Raw genomic sequence first — 15,131 nt, forward strand, 5'->3', positions numbered from 1 at the left:
ACAGGAAGAAGAAAAATGGGTCACAGAAAATGTTATCTCACAAGTTTGCCATTAGAGACTTCTGCAAGAGCTTATACATGTCTATAGGACAGTGTCTTTCTCCTACAGACCTGATAGTTATAGTAACATGAACAGCTTTTCCAAATAGCACGTTAGATTCCAAAATCTAACACAAGTGACCAGATTTTAGGATGTTGCAAGCATCACAAATCTCCTCAAAGTCCTTGAGGGCTATGCATCTGATAATCCTGCTGTTAGACTAAATACAGAGCTAGATGGACTTCTAAAAGTGATATAACTGAAGCTGAGCAGTACTTACGCATTGCCAGATTAATGTAACTGGACTGTTTTGGATCCTGAAGCTAACTTGCTTCAATCTCCTGCAGGCGTCTCCGCACACTGCAGCACTGTGCTCTGTAGCCTTACTCTAAAAGTTAAGTCTTGCAGTGTTCAGTGCTGTGGCTCACAAGTCCTCTTATGATCTAGGCCAAAATGCTATTATTTGGTATCTGCTCACAGTTGAATCATAAAGAACCATGGGGCAAAATATAATGACCTTAGCCCAAAAGAGCTGATACGGTGACACTGCTTTTAATATAATTTTGTACAAAAACAAATAAGCAGCTGCAAGCTGATAAAAATAAACCTTAGTGGCCAGTGCACCTCCCCCACCCCAGGCACCCAAGATCTCTTTTGCTACCCCTGACATACATTAGCAGTACTCTCAGATCTTGCTTGTGCACCCTGGCTGAGCTCTCCAATCCATGGATACGATCAATAGGGTATTTGGGCAAAACAACATCCAGAAGATATGAGTGTGAGCTGTAAATTTCTTTTCTTCCTGGTTTAGAAATGGGTTGCACTCACTTTACTGTGGAGTAAAGATGGAGAAAAGGAAAATTATGCTTCCTAACTCCGAGAGATGCCAGTTCTCTGTTTGTCTCATTAATAGTCTTTCACGGAAGCCCAATGACTGTGACTTGCACGGTTAACTTTTTCAACAATGTTACTTTTAGAAGTTGCTGGTAAATCTGGTACTGAAGATTCGTTTTGGGACTGTGAGCCGAGACTGGTATCCCCACTGTTCTGTCTGTGGTATATATGTGTTTTTGCTGCCTTGTCAGTCTGAAAAGCTGATTTTTGTAGAGGTTATACAAACAGCTGCATTAGGACCTAATCCAAAGCCTGCTGAAGTCAGTGGATATCTTTTCATTGACTTCAGCAAGATTTGGATCAGGTCTGTGAATACAGATCTGAAGTAAGCAGAGGAGCCTGTGCCGGCCACCATGCATGGCTGATTACTTCCAATAGGAATTCATATTATGTAATAGACTTGCAGACCTTGAAGGATTATCGCTGTTAGGAGAAAGGTTTGATCAATAGTGACAAATTATCTTGATCAATAGTGATACACTGTAAATCTCCTTGTAATGGTTTTCACCACTGTGTGAAGGGGACTTCCCTTGAAATAATTTTACTGCAGTGGGGGAAAGAGATTTTTATTTAGCTGCCAGCCTTGCTTCCTATTCCCTCTGGGCCCCTGCCCTTCAATTACAACACTTGTCAGCTTTTAAAATGTGCACTACTTCTTTTGCATGCTTTGGATATTTAAAAGGGTAAAAAAAAAAGTCTCCCGTAGAAAAGACACTGGAGGAAGGTCAAAAAGTTCTGTTCTCTGATTCAGCCTTTTTCCACGTCCAAACTGACAAGCTTTGAAGTAGTTTGAAGAATCATTCTGAAATGCTTTTCGGCTTGTTAAAAATACGACTTGTCTGGAGATAAATGACTAATTTTTTTTCACCTATCATTACAACCTTTTTCTTTGCAAGCCAATGAGACCCACTGAAGGCCCTTTTTTCCCTCATCAGTTTATTGCAGGAGTAGAGTTCCTCTAAATTTTCCTCTAACCTCTTCTTTCTGATTCAGGTTCCTAAAAGCCCAATTCGCCCATACATTGGAGGACTATCAAAAGCTGGGTTGGCTGCATGCACACATTATCATATACTCTAGTGTAAAACCTTGAGGTCAAATCACAAGACTGCTGCAGCCAATAAAGACTTCTCCCTCCCCCACTGATCTCAGGGCACTCTGGATATGACCACTTTCAGAGCTGTTTTCCAGTCATGTAAGAGTTTATCTTCAAGTAATGAAGCAAATGAAATCTAGAGGAAAACCTGATGCTCTGTCCTCTGCTTACTTTGGTAAAACCAGGTGACAATTGAATCTCCAAACAGTGAATGATTTCTAGACCACTTGTACAGGAGATATTAAAAGTAAAGGCAGTGGTCATCTTCCTTCTGTCTAATACTCTGTTGACTTAAGGAGAGAACAAAGGCGCAGCCACTCTAATCTCACATCTCTTTGTTTCTGTTTCTGCTGATACATGCGCTGAACTTTGGCTGCTTTGGTCTGACAAGGTAATTATAATGTATCTACCTTGACCTTTAAAAATATAAATACAAACTTCATTCCTGGGAGCAATGTTAAGTAGATTTTCAAAGCGTTTTGATTTTCAAAAGTCCAATTTATGTTTAAACATTTAGGTTGATTGCTCACTTCTTATTTCTCATAGATATTTTGATGAATTTGTACAGGTCAGCCCTTAAACAGTGCCAGTGGCAACTGCCCATATACTAGCTGCAAAGGTTGTTTCAATATGGTTGGTCAAAATGGGCTTTAGAAAGAAAATTGGAAAAAATAGTTGCAGGAAAAATCTTGCCAAATCTCTTTTGCACCTACCATAATATCTTCTACTTTGAAACAAGATTTTTTGTTCCAGGAAAAGGTACATTTAGTTCCCTGTTAGATACATAGGTTAGGATTCCTTCTACATGCTGATATTACAGTTGGCAAAGCCCTATACAACACCACTGCGACAACTCACTGTAGTAGAAGTCTTCTTTGGCCCATGGACTGCATAGTGAATTGTTCCCAGACTGTGTCTTTAGCTTCCCAGTTTTAAGGAAAGCATTATTTAAACTACTTTTTTCTTCCCCTTGAGAAAAAGGTAAATCACGAAAGGACTTGACAAATTATTTAGCTAGATTATTGGTGAAAAATGAGAAATTTTCCTAGGTGCCCTTTAAAATACTTTGTGGAAAATGCAAAATCAGCTGAAATACATTTTGCAATTACCTTCAAGCTGACAGTGCTTTCTGATGTACGAATCATTCTCTGGCCCCCTGGAACCCTGCCAAAGTGTGCCATTCACATTTTTCCTGTCTAAAATAAAAGCACAGAGAGCAGTCACCTGAATTCATAGCATACCTGTGAAATAACAGGAAAGTCTATAAAAGTAGCATCAAAATGCAAATCAAACAGGCCAATAGAACACTGTAGCATCTTCTCAAATACAGAAATGAATAGATGATTTTGCCATATAGGAAATCTGATGGATGGATGGGATTTATTGTGGGCAGACTTCGACTTCTGTCATCTTTCTCTGCCATCTAATACCTCATTTAACACTGTTAAAACACGCTCAGAATGATTGTTATCTTATCCCTGGTTTCAAGACATAGAGCTCACAGAACATCAGTGCCTTTATTTTGCTTCTAGGAATTATATAATTAGCATTTAATTTTACAACACAGCTAGTCAGCTAGTGTGTTAGCATGAGTAAGACACAGTATTAAAGATCCCCAGATCAATATCACACACACTCCATGGCTGATACTGTCTCAGCATGAACAGGACAACCTAGGTAATCTTTGAGAATAAGATAACCTTTCTGCTCTTCCCTCTATGAACTTCAAAGTAGTCATGCTTCGCAGCATATTGATAACTATAAAGTTCCTATGCTTTTTTTTTTAATTGTTCAGTCTTACTCTAACAATGTCAGAAATTTTTTTTAATGACGGCACTTGTTGACTCTGTCAAGTGCTGGGAATTCACTACAGACTGGGTGCTATAGTCCGATGATACTGTTTTGCATGTAAGTTCTTCCCAGTGCAGAGCTGCAGAATTAAGTCTTAACTTAAGGAAACTTTCAGATATCTGAGACACTTCATTATGGTACATATCTGCATAGATGCAGGCAGATATAATAACCCCTTTACTCAGTAAGAACTAGATACAACTGAAACAACCCCTCCAAAGAATAAACAATAGAATGTTAAAACAAAAGTCTCACTGAAAAAAAATAGTATTTTTAAAATTTTAAGAAATTGATGATCATTTTCTACAGAGGGTTTACAAAATAGAGCCCACTTAATATCGCAAATGTCGAAGATAATATATTGTGTTAGGATGGGTTGATAAAAACCCTGAAGTTCTTCCTCTGCAAAGTTGGTTGCAAAAGCTGAAGCAAACCAGTTTAACACAGGAAATGGCAGGGGACTTGATTTGATTAGGTCAGAGGGATTTCAATTTTTTATTGTAATGATTAAAAGAAATTCTAGACAGTCTGAATATCTCTCTCCTTTTGTCTTATAATAGGCTCATTAAACCTCAGTTTGGTTTCTAGATTTAACTAGATTGGTTTATATCTAACAACAAATATATGTGTAGGATGGGGGGGATATACGGTAGCTTAACTGTAGAGCTAGGGACTAATATTTTCCATTTTCTTTGCATTTGCTCCAACAGCTCTAAAGTAAATCAGATCCTTAATTAAAGTTGACTCTGAGATTAGCAAGTACATAGTAAATGATTTAAACAGTAACTAACCAAATGCTTCATTTTCAGACATGGACTTCTGGACGGATCTAAAAGAAATTAAAAGAATTTACCATTAGCTGAAAGTCAGAATGAAAAAGGAAAGTGCATTTAATCAAATACTTTCAACCTAATTCTTCAAAGCAGGGCACAGAGATTTAGCTGTGCAATTCTCACTGGCTTTAACTGGAGTTACTTGGGTTTTCTTATTCACCAAATCACCCCCTCCCACATGTCATACAAAGCTCTGAAAGCTTCTGTTTTCATTCTATACAACTAGTTATTCAAGTTTCTTTTTGGAACAAAGAATTCATGAGCACAGAGGGGAGCCCATCAGAAAGAACAAGAAGTGACACCTTTTTTCAGATGTGATCTGTAGTGTCCTACAACTGTTATAAATTTGTCTGAAATTTGGTGACGAAATAATGAATTAAAATAAAGAGGTACAGGTGAACACACAATCTCCGCAACCTAGAGGTACATTTTATTGCTCAAATACACCTTGAGCTCTTTGCATGTTAACACAGAGAAACAGCGTTAACTCATGCTTCCATCTGTGGTCAAAGGCTTATAAATCATGAGTTCAAAAGTACACTAAGTTAAACTTCAGAAGAAAAAAAAAAATCTCTGAATGAACAACGACTTAGCCTGTGAATTAATTTGTTTCCTTTTATCCATAAAAAACACAAATTGTAGTAGTAATTTATGAGTTACAGGATGTGGCCAGAAGATTATACTAGATGAGACCAGAGACTCCATAGTCTGTGACAATGATCAGCAGAAGGGAAAGAGCACAAAAATTGAGACCTGTCTCTCAGCTTCAGTCAATTAGGTGCTGGAGGATTTCCTCGGCTGGAGGCTACCAGTGAACCATTATTTCTAATGGAACCGGTTCCATTAAAACTAGCTCCTTTTTGAAAATACTGTTATTTTTTGGCTTCCAGAGCAATCAGTTTCACAATTTAATTTTTACTGTCAAAAAAAGAAATACTTCTGTTTATTTTATTTCTGTTACGCTATTTCATTGGGTACTTCCTTGTTGCTCTGTTGTAAGAAAAAGAGAACGATTGTTCCCTATTCACTTTCTCCATATCTATGGAAAAGGCCAATAAAGTGATTATAATTTCAATATCATCAATGGAGATAGCATGTCAGGGTAGCAATGGCAGGGAATTCACTATGAAATAATATTAATTATAAAATCTTTTCAAGTTGAATGAAATTATTTTCCTCCAACTTTATTCAGTCTTTATAGTTACTAGCCAAATGATCTAGATGACTTTTCTAAATTCTGGTTAGTAACTTGGAATTTTCACAGTTTTATTTGCATTGTAAGGTTTGACATTGGAGCTATAGATTACTATTTCTACCCCTAGGGCAGACTCAGCTCTGATCTAAACAGAACACCCTTAGAGACAGGGTCTGCATCCAGATGATTGCATCATATTTGGTAGAGCTATTTCAAATGAAGCCCTTGGGTAAACCCATGCCAGCCTACGCAATGGTTTGGATTCCTAAAAAGTATTAAAAAATGATGAGAAAAGCCAGAATAATACAGTGACTCTGGCTAGTGAAAAACAACTAAGATCTCACGCTCTGAGTGCATAGACCTCTGTGTTTCCAGTTGATAAATTACTAGTGTTTTTATCATTTGATCAGAAATAGATTAAAACTGTTTATTAAGACAAAGGGGCTCTTGATTTTCTTTGAACTCATTGTTATCTGTTCTGAAATTTCTCAGCAATAGACACTGATCACATTGACGTTTTGAATTCAGTGGGGCCCACCCAAAAATGAAAAAGATAATATGATTCCCAGAGATTTTCATGTCTGGCACAGCCAGCCAGACAGTATCTCTGTCTGTCGTTCCATTAGGCAGGATCTCATTTGAAGGGGACAACTTCTGTAATGCAATAATCTCCAATCTCCAGCCAAAAAAAATTTTCAGAATAATTTCTTCTACTTACTAATATATATTGAGCATTAGCCCAAACCATACTGCTGTCACAAATATACTTGAACAAATACAGTCTGTCCTGCTTAACCTGAATCATTTTGCAAACTGATTTTTATTTGGATTAAAAACACAAACAAAAAACTCTTCAGAAGATTACCAGGTCAATGGCACAAACATGCTATAAAATAGGTTATCACTTCAATCTTTCAGAAAAGTGGACATATGGTTAAACCTAGCTCAGATTAACTGCATTTGATTTTAGCTGTCCTGGTTCCATTATTTTTGAAGAAAGCTTTATGCATATGAAAAATAATGGCAAAAGAGCTTTAGCAATGCATTACAAGCTTGTTACTTGCTTTCCAACTGCAATGTTAATACACCTACTCTGAGAGAATTAATACAACATTGGCAAACACATTAATAAAACAACAAGGGTGAAAGGTACAGACAAACATAGGGACACTGTGTAGACCTTGGACTGGTCTCAACTTACTTTCTTTTTTTGGTCATAGTGTTCTCAAAGTCAGGAAATTCCTTTTGGAAAGATAGAGAAAAAAAGTTTATGAGAATCAAAAATGTTTAATCCAACTATAATATTCTCCCATTGGAAAGACATGGAAAGATGCTTCCATATACTTTTGGTCTGTGTAACACCACTAACATTTCCATTTTTTTCCAACAGCTGAAGCTGTGGGGGGAAACAGTGCAGCAGAGAATATATGTAGTTAGGTATCCTGATTTTAAAAGGTTTCAATATCAATGGTTTCCAAGAGTTTGACACTGACATCTGTAACACCCCTGAAAAATCAGAGCACAATATCCTCACCAAAAACTAATATCATATTACTTCTGTAATATGATTCTTTAAAATATTGCCTCTGAAATACAAAATGTTATGAAGATAAAATACCCACAAGTTACGATGGAATGTGGCTTTATACAGGACACGGAAGGATGCAAAGTTTATAACCCCATGCAGAGGAAGTCTACATGGGGAAGAGAACAGGAAACTGCAGGTAAAACTGAAAGCTGTTTAAGTCAGGCTGACAAAGCTCTGAGAGGCAAAATCAAGCACTGGGTTGGAGGCAAGATCACAACCTCTGGGTCCCAAACTATACTGCCGGATTATATGTCTACACTCGCCTGTGCACTGCAGTTGGACTGTGCTTGCTTAATCCTTCTTTCACCACCTGCTTCCTGTGTGTTCTCCATACCACTGGGAAATCCCTTGGACCCAGTTATCTGGATCATGAAGTACCTTCTTGTTCTTTTTCAGATGTTAAGCATTATGGGCTGAAGAGCACAGAGTTTGGGACCTTCTTTGAATGAAGTCCATAGAGAGAGGAAAGAGGTGCCAAGATGTAGGAAGGAAGAAAGGGGTTAAGCATGTGTTGAAAGACTGAACAAAAGGGTGCCTCATTCTGCTGTTGGTCCCGCAACATCTCATAGCATCTTTGCTGTCACAGTCACCCTGGGGCTTGAAGTTAATTTTAACTTTAAGAAAAGCTGAGGACGTCAAGCTAGGACAGAAGAGAGCTCTGGTCCCAACACTATTTTGATACCTTCTTAGACAGAATGTCAAAGCACTGTATATCACTTTCATCATCTATTGCTTCCAGCCTTGGAAGCAGAAACTGGGGTAAAAATGTCCACGACGAATGCCTTTTTAGTTTGGTGTTCAACAAGACAGAGTTAAAAAAATTGTAACTATTCATTATTTTGTAAATATGAAAACTTCAGTGTATAGACCTATTTCTCATATTCTTAATTTATTTTCCTCATGTAATATCATCTACGTCTATGTGGTTCTGACCACAGTAAGTTAAAAATATCATCCAGGTTGCATGATGAAAAGCCAAAACATGTAATATATAAAACAATGTAAGTACATAATTGAGCATTTTTTCCCCTCTCTCAGTAAAACCCATCACAGGTTTTTGGGTTTTTTTAAGCTTCTTCAGAAGAGTGCATTAGAAGGGCTGTTTTACTATACTGAGATTATTTTGCTTGAAGATAGGAGGTCCTGCTAGCACTGGACATTTGTGAGTGCTAATAATTGTATGTAGTTGCCATAGAATTTTTTTGCATGTATAGATTTGTTCACAGATGCACTGTACAGATAAAAAGAGTAAATAGTATTTACACTTTGCTTTGAAATTCTGCAAGCTATTTAAGATTAATTTCTTCTTGATAAGAAGCCCAGTGTTTTAGTCTTGGGACAAATCTTTTCAATATCTCTAAAGAAATGGCTAGATGAGGCATTTGAGGTTAAAATCTCAACACACACAAATCCACATCACTAAAAATAGATTTCAATAATATAATTTCAGGTAGGATAGTAACAGAATTTAGTCCATAAAGAAAATTATTTTTGTAACATTTCAAACTTGTCTCATCATATTTTCCATCAGGAAACCGCATTGCATGAGAACCTAGAAAGTTGTTGATGTTAATTGCAAGGCTTTTATGGAATGGTTTCTGATAAAAGCTTCAGACACAAGTCTTGGAAGGATCTGAGTTTCCTTTCATCAGTTTCCAGAGTGCACACAGAGAAGTTGAAAAATGTTCAAAAAGTGATTTTAAGGCTCTTCAGGAAAGGCAGTGTCAACACCTCATTTGAAGAATATCAACATTTTGATTTCAGAAAGGGTCATTAAAACAAATGTTGTGCCAAGAGGTCAAACACCAAGGAATATTACAAGTCAGAAGTTGTATATGATCCAGGGTAAAATTTGAGACATGATCCTCTCTGAATCTCAGTGTGGTCATATATCTGGAAAGACTATTAATTCACAACTTTGCATGCCAAACACCTGGTGTGGGACATGAAACATGAAATTGTAGGTTTAACTTTTTGTTCCATGTTTTGAGACCAATGCCTCAGCGCTAGTTTCTTGAAATCTACCAAAAGATGCATGTATGTCATTATGTGATATTGAGGTGAGCTCACTACATATCATGAGATACAGTGTCATAGTGAAATATGACAGTGGATTTAAATAGCCTTTTAAAAATGGCATCTTTTATTCAACACACCTGTTCCTGCCATATCTGAATCAGTTGGCTAACTTGGAGTACGAGGATAAATAACTCTTGTTTGCACTTCTTTCTTTTTCTCTTTTCAGTACTTGATTACTTTAAATCCTTTGTAACATTAACCCGACACTGGGAAGCAACTATTTTTACAAATATGTTTTCACTTAGAATGTACATTAAATATTATGTAGAATCTACTGTCTGCATTCTCTCAAGTGAAGAATTACCTTGATTGTGAGAATAATTCATCCCTTCCCTACACCAAATACGAATTACCTGTTTTTTTTTCGTGTATCCTAAAAAACAAACTGTGTATATGGAACCTCAGTATTATGAAATTATTAATTAAGCCCCTTCCCCCCTGCTTTTACTGAATAATTCTGAATTAAAAAACTGAATGCATCCCTCAGTGTTTACAAGCTGGCTGAATTAGATAGAGCCCATGTGCCTGTTAGACTTGAAAACCAGGATGTGATCATTTCAGATAGATAACCTGCATTCTTCTTTCCCTCACTGGAATCAAATGCCAATTATAACATTGCAGATGAAATCATGACTGATTGCGATTTTCTGGTAATAACTCAGAAAGACTGATAAACTGTTTGAAACTTTTCTGATATACTGGGTAGTCAACCATATCACAGTCAGCAGTTGAAAAATATGTGGATCTCATGACATTTGACGATTGCAATCTAACAGGAAATATATGAAAATAGTTTCGGTATTGGACGCTTTCTTCTTGAGAAGTTTAAGACAGCTCATGAGGTAGAAGATTGGAATACCAAGCCGCAAGACGTAGCAAGATGAAGGAATTCAGCTCCTCAGTTAGTAAAATAGCTATAGACAATAAACACCCATATGATTATTACGTACTCTCGGCTACCAACTGTTTCTGAGGAAGATCCAATTCATCTTTACTATTCATAAGACTCAAGACCAACTCTGTACATCTATTTTTTTTCTCATTGCCTGCAAATACAACTGAAGCTGAGCAGCAGGCAAATTAACCAAACAGTTAACAGGCCAATTCCCTGAGAGGATTATAATCAAAGGCTAGTGTGCAAAACACAGGCACAATACAATAGCACAGGAACCCAGAGTGAGAACATCCCATGCAGAACATTTCATATACTAAGCGGGTCTTCTGAGTTATGTGAAGGAGAAACACAGTGTACACGAAAGAGAGATTATTCTTCATCCAGGATGTGTCATTTGGGCAGATTTTTGACCAGGAACATAAATAATCACAGTTCAAAAGGATGTTCTAAGAGTGCGTTCACTGAAATATGTCCTGCACAGCTTCAGTTACCAAAGGACTCCATATTTTCTTTGGTGAAATGTCACAGCCCAGGCACAATTAGGACAAATTACAACAGATAAGGTAACTGCAAGAAAACACTTTGCTGCAGTATAAGCAAAATATTCCTCTACCACTAGCCTCTCTCCTTCAAGCTGTGGGGTATGGACCTTGCATACTTGCCCTGCGGATTTCTGAAGTTGTACAGAAAATAGACGGGGGACAAAGTCTCATATGAGGGAATTGTACACTTCCAGGCTGCTCTGCCCTAAGGGGATTTAACAGTTATGCGGAATCTGCATGGCCATGGTTCAGCAAAGCATTTGAACACATTCTCAAGCCCATACTTACTTAGCAATGCGCTTAAGTATGTACATTACTGAATAATGATAGATGACTGAATCAGGGCCTGAGGGAGCCAATAATGTTCAGAATTTATCATGCTGCAGGGACTGCCTCGCAGTGTGGAATCAAGTGACGGAATTAAAAATGGGAAAGAAGTACAAATGGGCTCAGTTAATAAGCTTAACGGCTTCATCTAAGGTGTATGTCTAATAACTCACATGCTAGAAATAGCAGATAAGATTACACATAGCGCTTTGGCCTTAGCAGCATTTTTCCATAGGTCTTACTGCTGACACGTCATCACTAATCTTGTTTTCCATTTCTAGAGAGTATTTTATAAATAACCATGTTGATTCTACAGCCAGCACAGTGACACAGCATCCAGATGTTATTTTTAGTTAAGTGCTGAGCTGAACATTCTCTCAAAACAGAACAAAATAAAGTTAAAAAAGTAAAAGCTTCTTGTTAGTATGTAGTGAACCAACAGTTTGCTTACCGATTTACCCTTTTACTGATGATGAATTTTAAATTTAGTGATGAAAATATGCAGCATCACTAAAATCTCTCTTTTAGGAAAACCGAAAAGTATGATAAGAGTTAGCAGAAACCAAAGTGCTGGGTTCTTCTATTCACTGCTGTATATGTATCTCCATGGACTGTGCATTCTGCCGTCTGACAGAAACAGCACTAAACAATGTCAGAAATGTTTGGATGCAATTTTTTCAGATTAACATTCTGGATTTTCTAATGTACATTGGCAGCAAATCTGCCTCTCTAGGCTGGCTCAGTGAAAATAAACAGTTTATATTAGAAAGGTTGATTAGTTTTCTTTAGCCAAAAAATTGCTGAAGCCTAACTCTATATTAAAATCATAAAGAGCTTGAAGTAAGCCAGCTGAATAAGAAAACTGAACAAAACAAGAAAAGCAAGAAATAAAAAGCCCAAGGTAAACTATCATTCCACCACGGTTAGCCTTACACATTGTAACATCCTGGTGCAGAGCACAGTGTTATGCATTTGTCTCTACCACAGCTTCACTAGGTAAAGGACAATTTCTAGTAGCTATCCACTACAAAGTGTCACTTATATTAGGAGGTCATATACCACATGCTACAATAGTGTAGCTGGGCACCAACCAATAAACTCACCTGCTTTTAATTTTCCATTTACTTGTCTAAAGCCAATTCCTACTGGATAAGCATCTACCTGACAAACAAATAGGAGCGCAGTTGTCATCAATCAGTAACCTGGTTAGCAGTTATAGCAAAGGAGAAAAAGACTGAATGGACATAGAAGCTGAACCAAAATACCCCACCTTCATTAGAAGAATAGCAGGTTTCAATATGGTTGTGTAACACAGCCATAGCTGAGCAGCTAGGGCTTCTCACAACTGAAATACTGCAAGCATCCTAGGATGAGGCTGTAGCCATATTTCCTCATGCAGCTAATTTTATAGTAAGAAGGTCACAACCTGGAAATAGGGAGAAACCCTGTCATGTAGGAGAGCATCTCCCACCTACTGAGGTAAAATTATAATCCGGGCACGCCTATAACCAATCTGTGCTAATGCTATGAGGAATCATCTTGATTTCTCTTCACTTTTACACTCTCAAAACCGGGACAAAGCTTCCAGGTGATTATCTGGAAGATAGAGACATGCAAGGAGTGAGATGGCTGCAGCACCAAGGACTGAGAAGAACAAATTATTTCCATTCCTTTACGTATTCCAAAAGTGCACGCCACAACTCCCCAGCCATTCTGCTATTCCTCCACCTCCAACACTTTCCCCATACAAGTGCTGTTTGCAAACCTGCTTTGTGACATTGCAACATCATAGGTCCAGTAGATATACACGTACATGGTACCCAAGCCAGAGTGCACATGGGTAAAACCTGGCATAATTTCTGAAAGGAAGACAGTCTTTCTTCCTTGTATAATGAATATCCTGGTTTCTTTTTATTCCTTCACCAGACTACATCGTATGTCACTATTTTACAAAGATAGAGATAGTAACTATAAATGAAGGTGCATTGTTAAGCAGAGGAAAGAGATTATGAAATGAAATAAAATAGATTATGAAATTTAATATACTGTATTAAAGTATTTGTCAAAGCCTCAATGAAATATCACGCGAATAACATACCAGTAGTAAAGGATTAAGTAGGGTAACATTATTTACGAGGAAAAAAAAACCCAAAAGACAACTCTCTTCACATATTTACCTAATGAGGACTTGCAAAATGTAAAGGCAATTCCACATAGACATCAGTTACAAAATCAATGTAATTCACTCTTTAGAAAGGCATCTTTTGTTAATAGAAACAAAAAACAAAGGCGCTGATAGTATATTTTGTGGAGACAAACTCTACTAATAGATGTACCCGGCATTTTCGTATGCTGCATAGGTGCAAAGAGAAATTCCCTTGTACAGTGAAGTTGTGCTAATCTCAGTTTGCTGCTAGCTGTACAGAAACTCATGACTTGCTTGTGAAGTGTGCTTGTTAAGGCTGGACAGAATTCAGTTCCTTGGCTACAGAAGTGAGATTAGATTTGTGGCTCTAAAACCCTTAAAAATTTCAAACTAGCAATTAAATCAGTTGAGCACACATACATCTACATAGACATGTGCAGCATACAGAGTAACAGTTTTGTGTAGAAGAGATTGCATACTTTACAATGAGTTTTACTTACCAAAGACATAGACCTATCGGGTTGTCCACAGTTGACATATGTGCTTGCTGGAGTACTAGCCCGGCTGCTGATACTGACTGCATCCTTAGGTTCTTGATGTTCTGGGACAGGTTCATACAAGCTGTCCATGGAACCTTCCTAAAACAGATTTAAATGTTATTAGAGGTGCACTTGTAAACACATTAAAAAAAAAAAAGGCCAGATTTTTCTTTAATTTAGAGTAGAGAATTACAATTAGAGGAATTTTTCTCCCCTATCTTTTGAAGCTCTTTTTCCCTCCTCTCCTTGTAAAGTAGCATATAGTAATTGCTAATAAGAAGTGCCAGAATGCTAGAGTTTGCAGTATCACAGCATAGATTCCACAGATTGGCAGGAGCAAAGCTGAAGGTACAGTAAAAACAAACAATACCTGCTTAAAAAGAGTAAAATCAGGTATATATGTCTTCCCATATATTATGTGAAAATTTCAGGATACATCTGTAGTTTATACTACTTCTTGATGGGAAAAAGTTAAGCTGATGCAAACAGGTTAGCTCTATCTCTTAGAAGCAGAGAAAAGGAGTGCTGCCAGTTCCCAGAATCTAATAGTCATGATTTAGATCCCCCAAATCATGAGACTGGCCGAAAATGTATTTGAAATATTCCATTTGCATTCAAATTTTTGAACTCTGTGTTATATGATATATAAGCTCTTTTTCTCCAACCACCAAGAATATAAGTATTTTAACAGAAACTGAGATTCTCACATTTAATCCTATGTCTCCAAGAGCCAAAGATTTCAGATACACATCACCATCCCAAAGTTCAAGAGTTAAATGAGAGCACATGGTAAAACCAAAGACACGAAGTAATTTTTCTAGATTCTAGATGTTGCCACTTGACTTACATTGAATAGTCATTTTCCCAGTGAATTTTGATCATTGATTTTAACTGCCTTAATTAAGGAATAAATCACAATTATAGCAGTACCACTTATAGCAGAACAGCACCAGTGAAATTAATAGGGCATTTATTATAAAATAGCATTTATCCTTCTAGTACAGGAGATAAACACACACATATATTTGAAGCGATACAGTTAATATGTTAAAGCTTTACCGGCTAGAAAGCATGCTGAGATTGGATAAAGTCTGCCTGGGATTAGAGCAG

At 37.2% G+C, this 15,131-nt stretch overlaps 1 protein-coding gene across 1 annotated transcript in view; it reads right to left on the bottom strand.

Annotated features, from left to right (window-relative positions):
• Nucleotides 1–15,131, bottom strand: part of LOC104139656 (uncharacterized) — a 44,366-nt gene that overhangs the window by 22,559 nt on the left and 6,676 nt on the right. Inside the window, exons 2-5 of the mRNA XM_009667925.2 lie at nt 13,983–14,120; nt 7,107–7,147; nt 4,669–4,706; nt 3,136–3,222 (exon numbers count right to left, since the gene is read on the bottom strand). Coding sequence (XP_009666220.2) covers nt 3,136–3,222; nt 4,669–4,706; nt 7,107–7,147; nt 13,983–14,120 — 304 coding nt within the window. The remainder of the gene's footprint in view (nt 1–3,135; nt 3,223–4,668; nt 4,707–7,106; nt 7,148–13,982; nt 14,121–15,131) is intronic.

Source organism: Struthio camelus, chromosome 1 (genome assembly GCF_040807025.1).
Source record: "Struthio camelus isolate bStrCam1 chromosome 1, bStrCam1.hap1, whole genome shotgun sequence".
Lineage (NCBI taxonomy): Eukaryota > Metazoa > Chordata > Aves > Struthioniformes > Struthionidae > Struthio > Struthio camelus.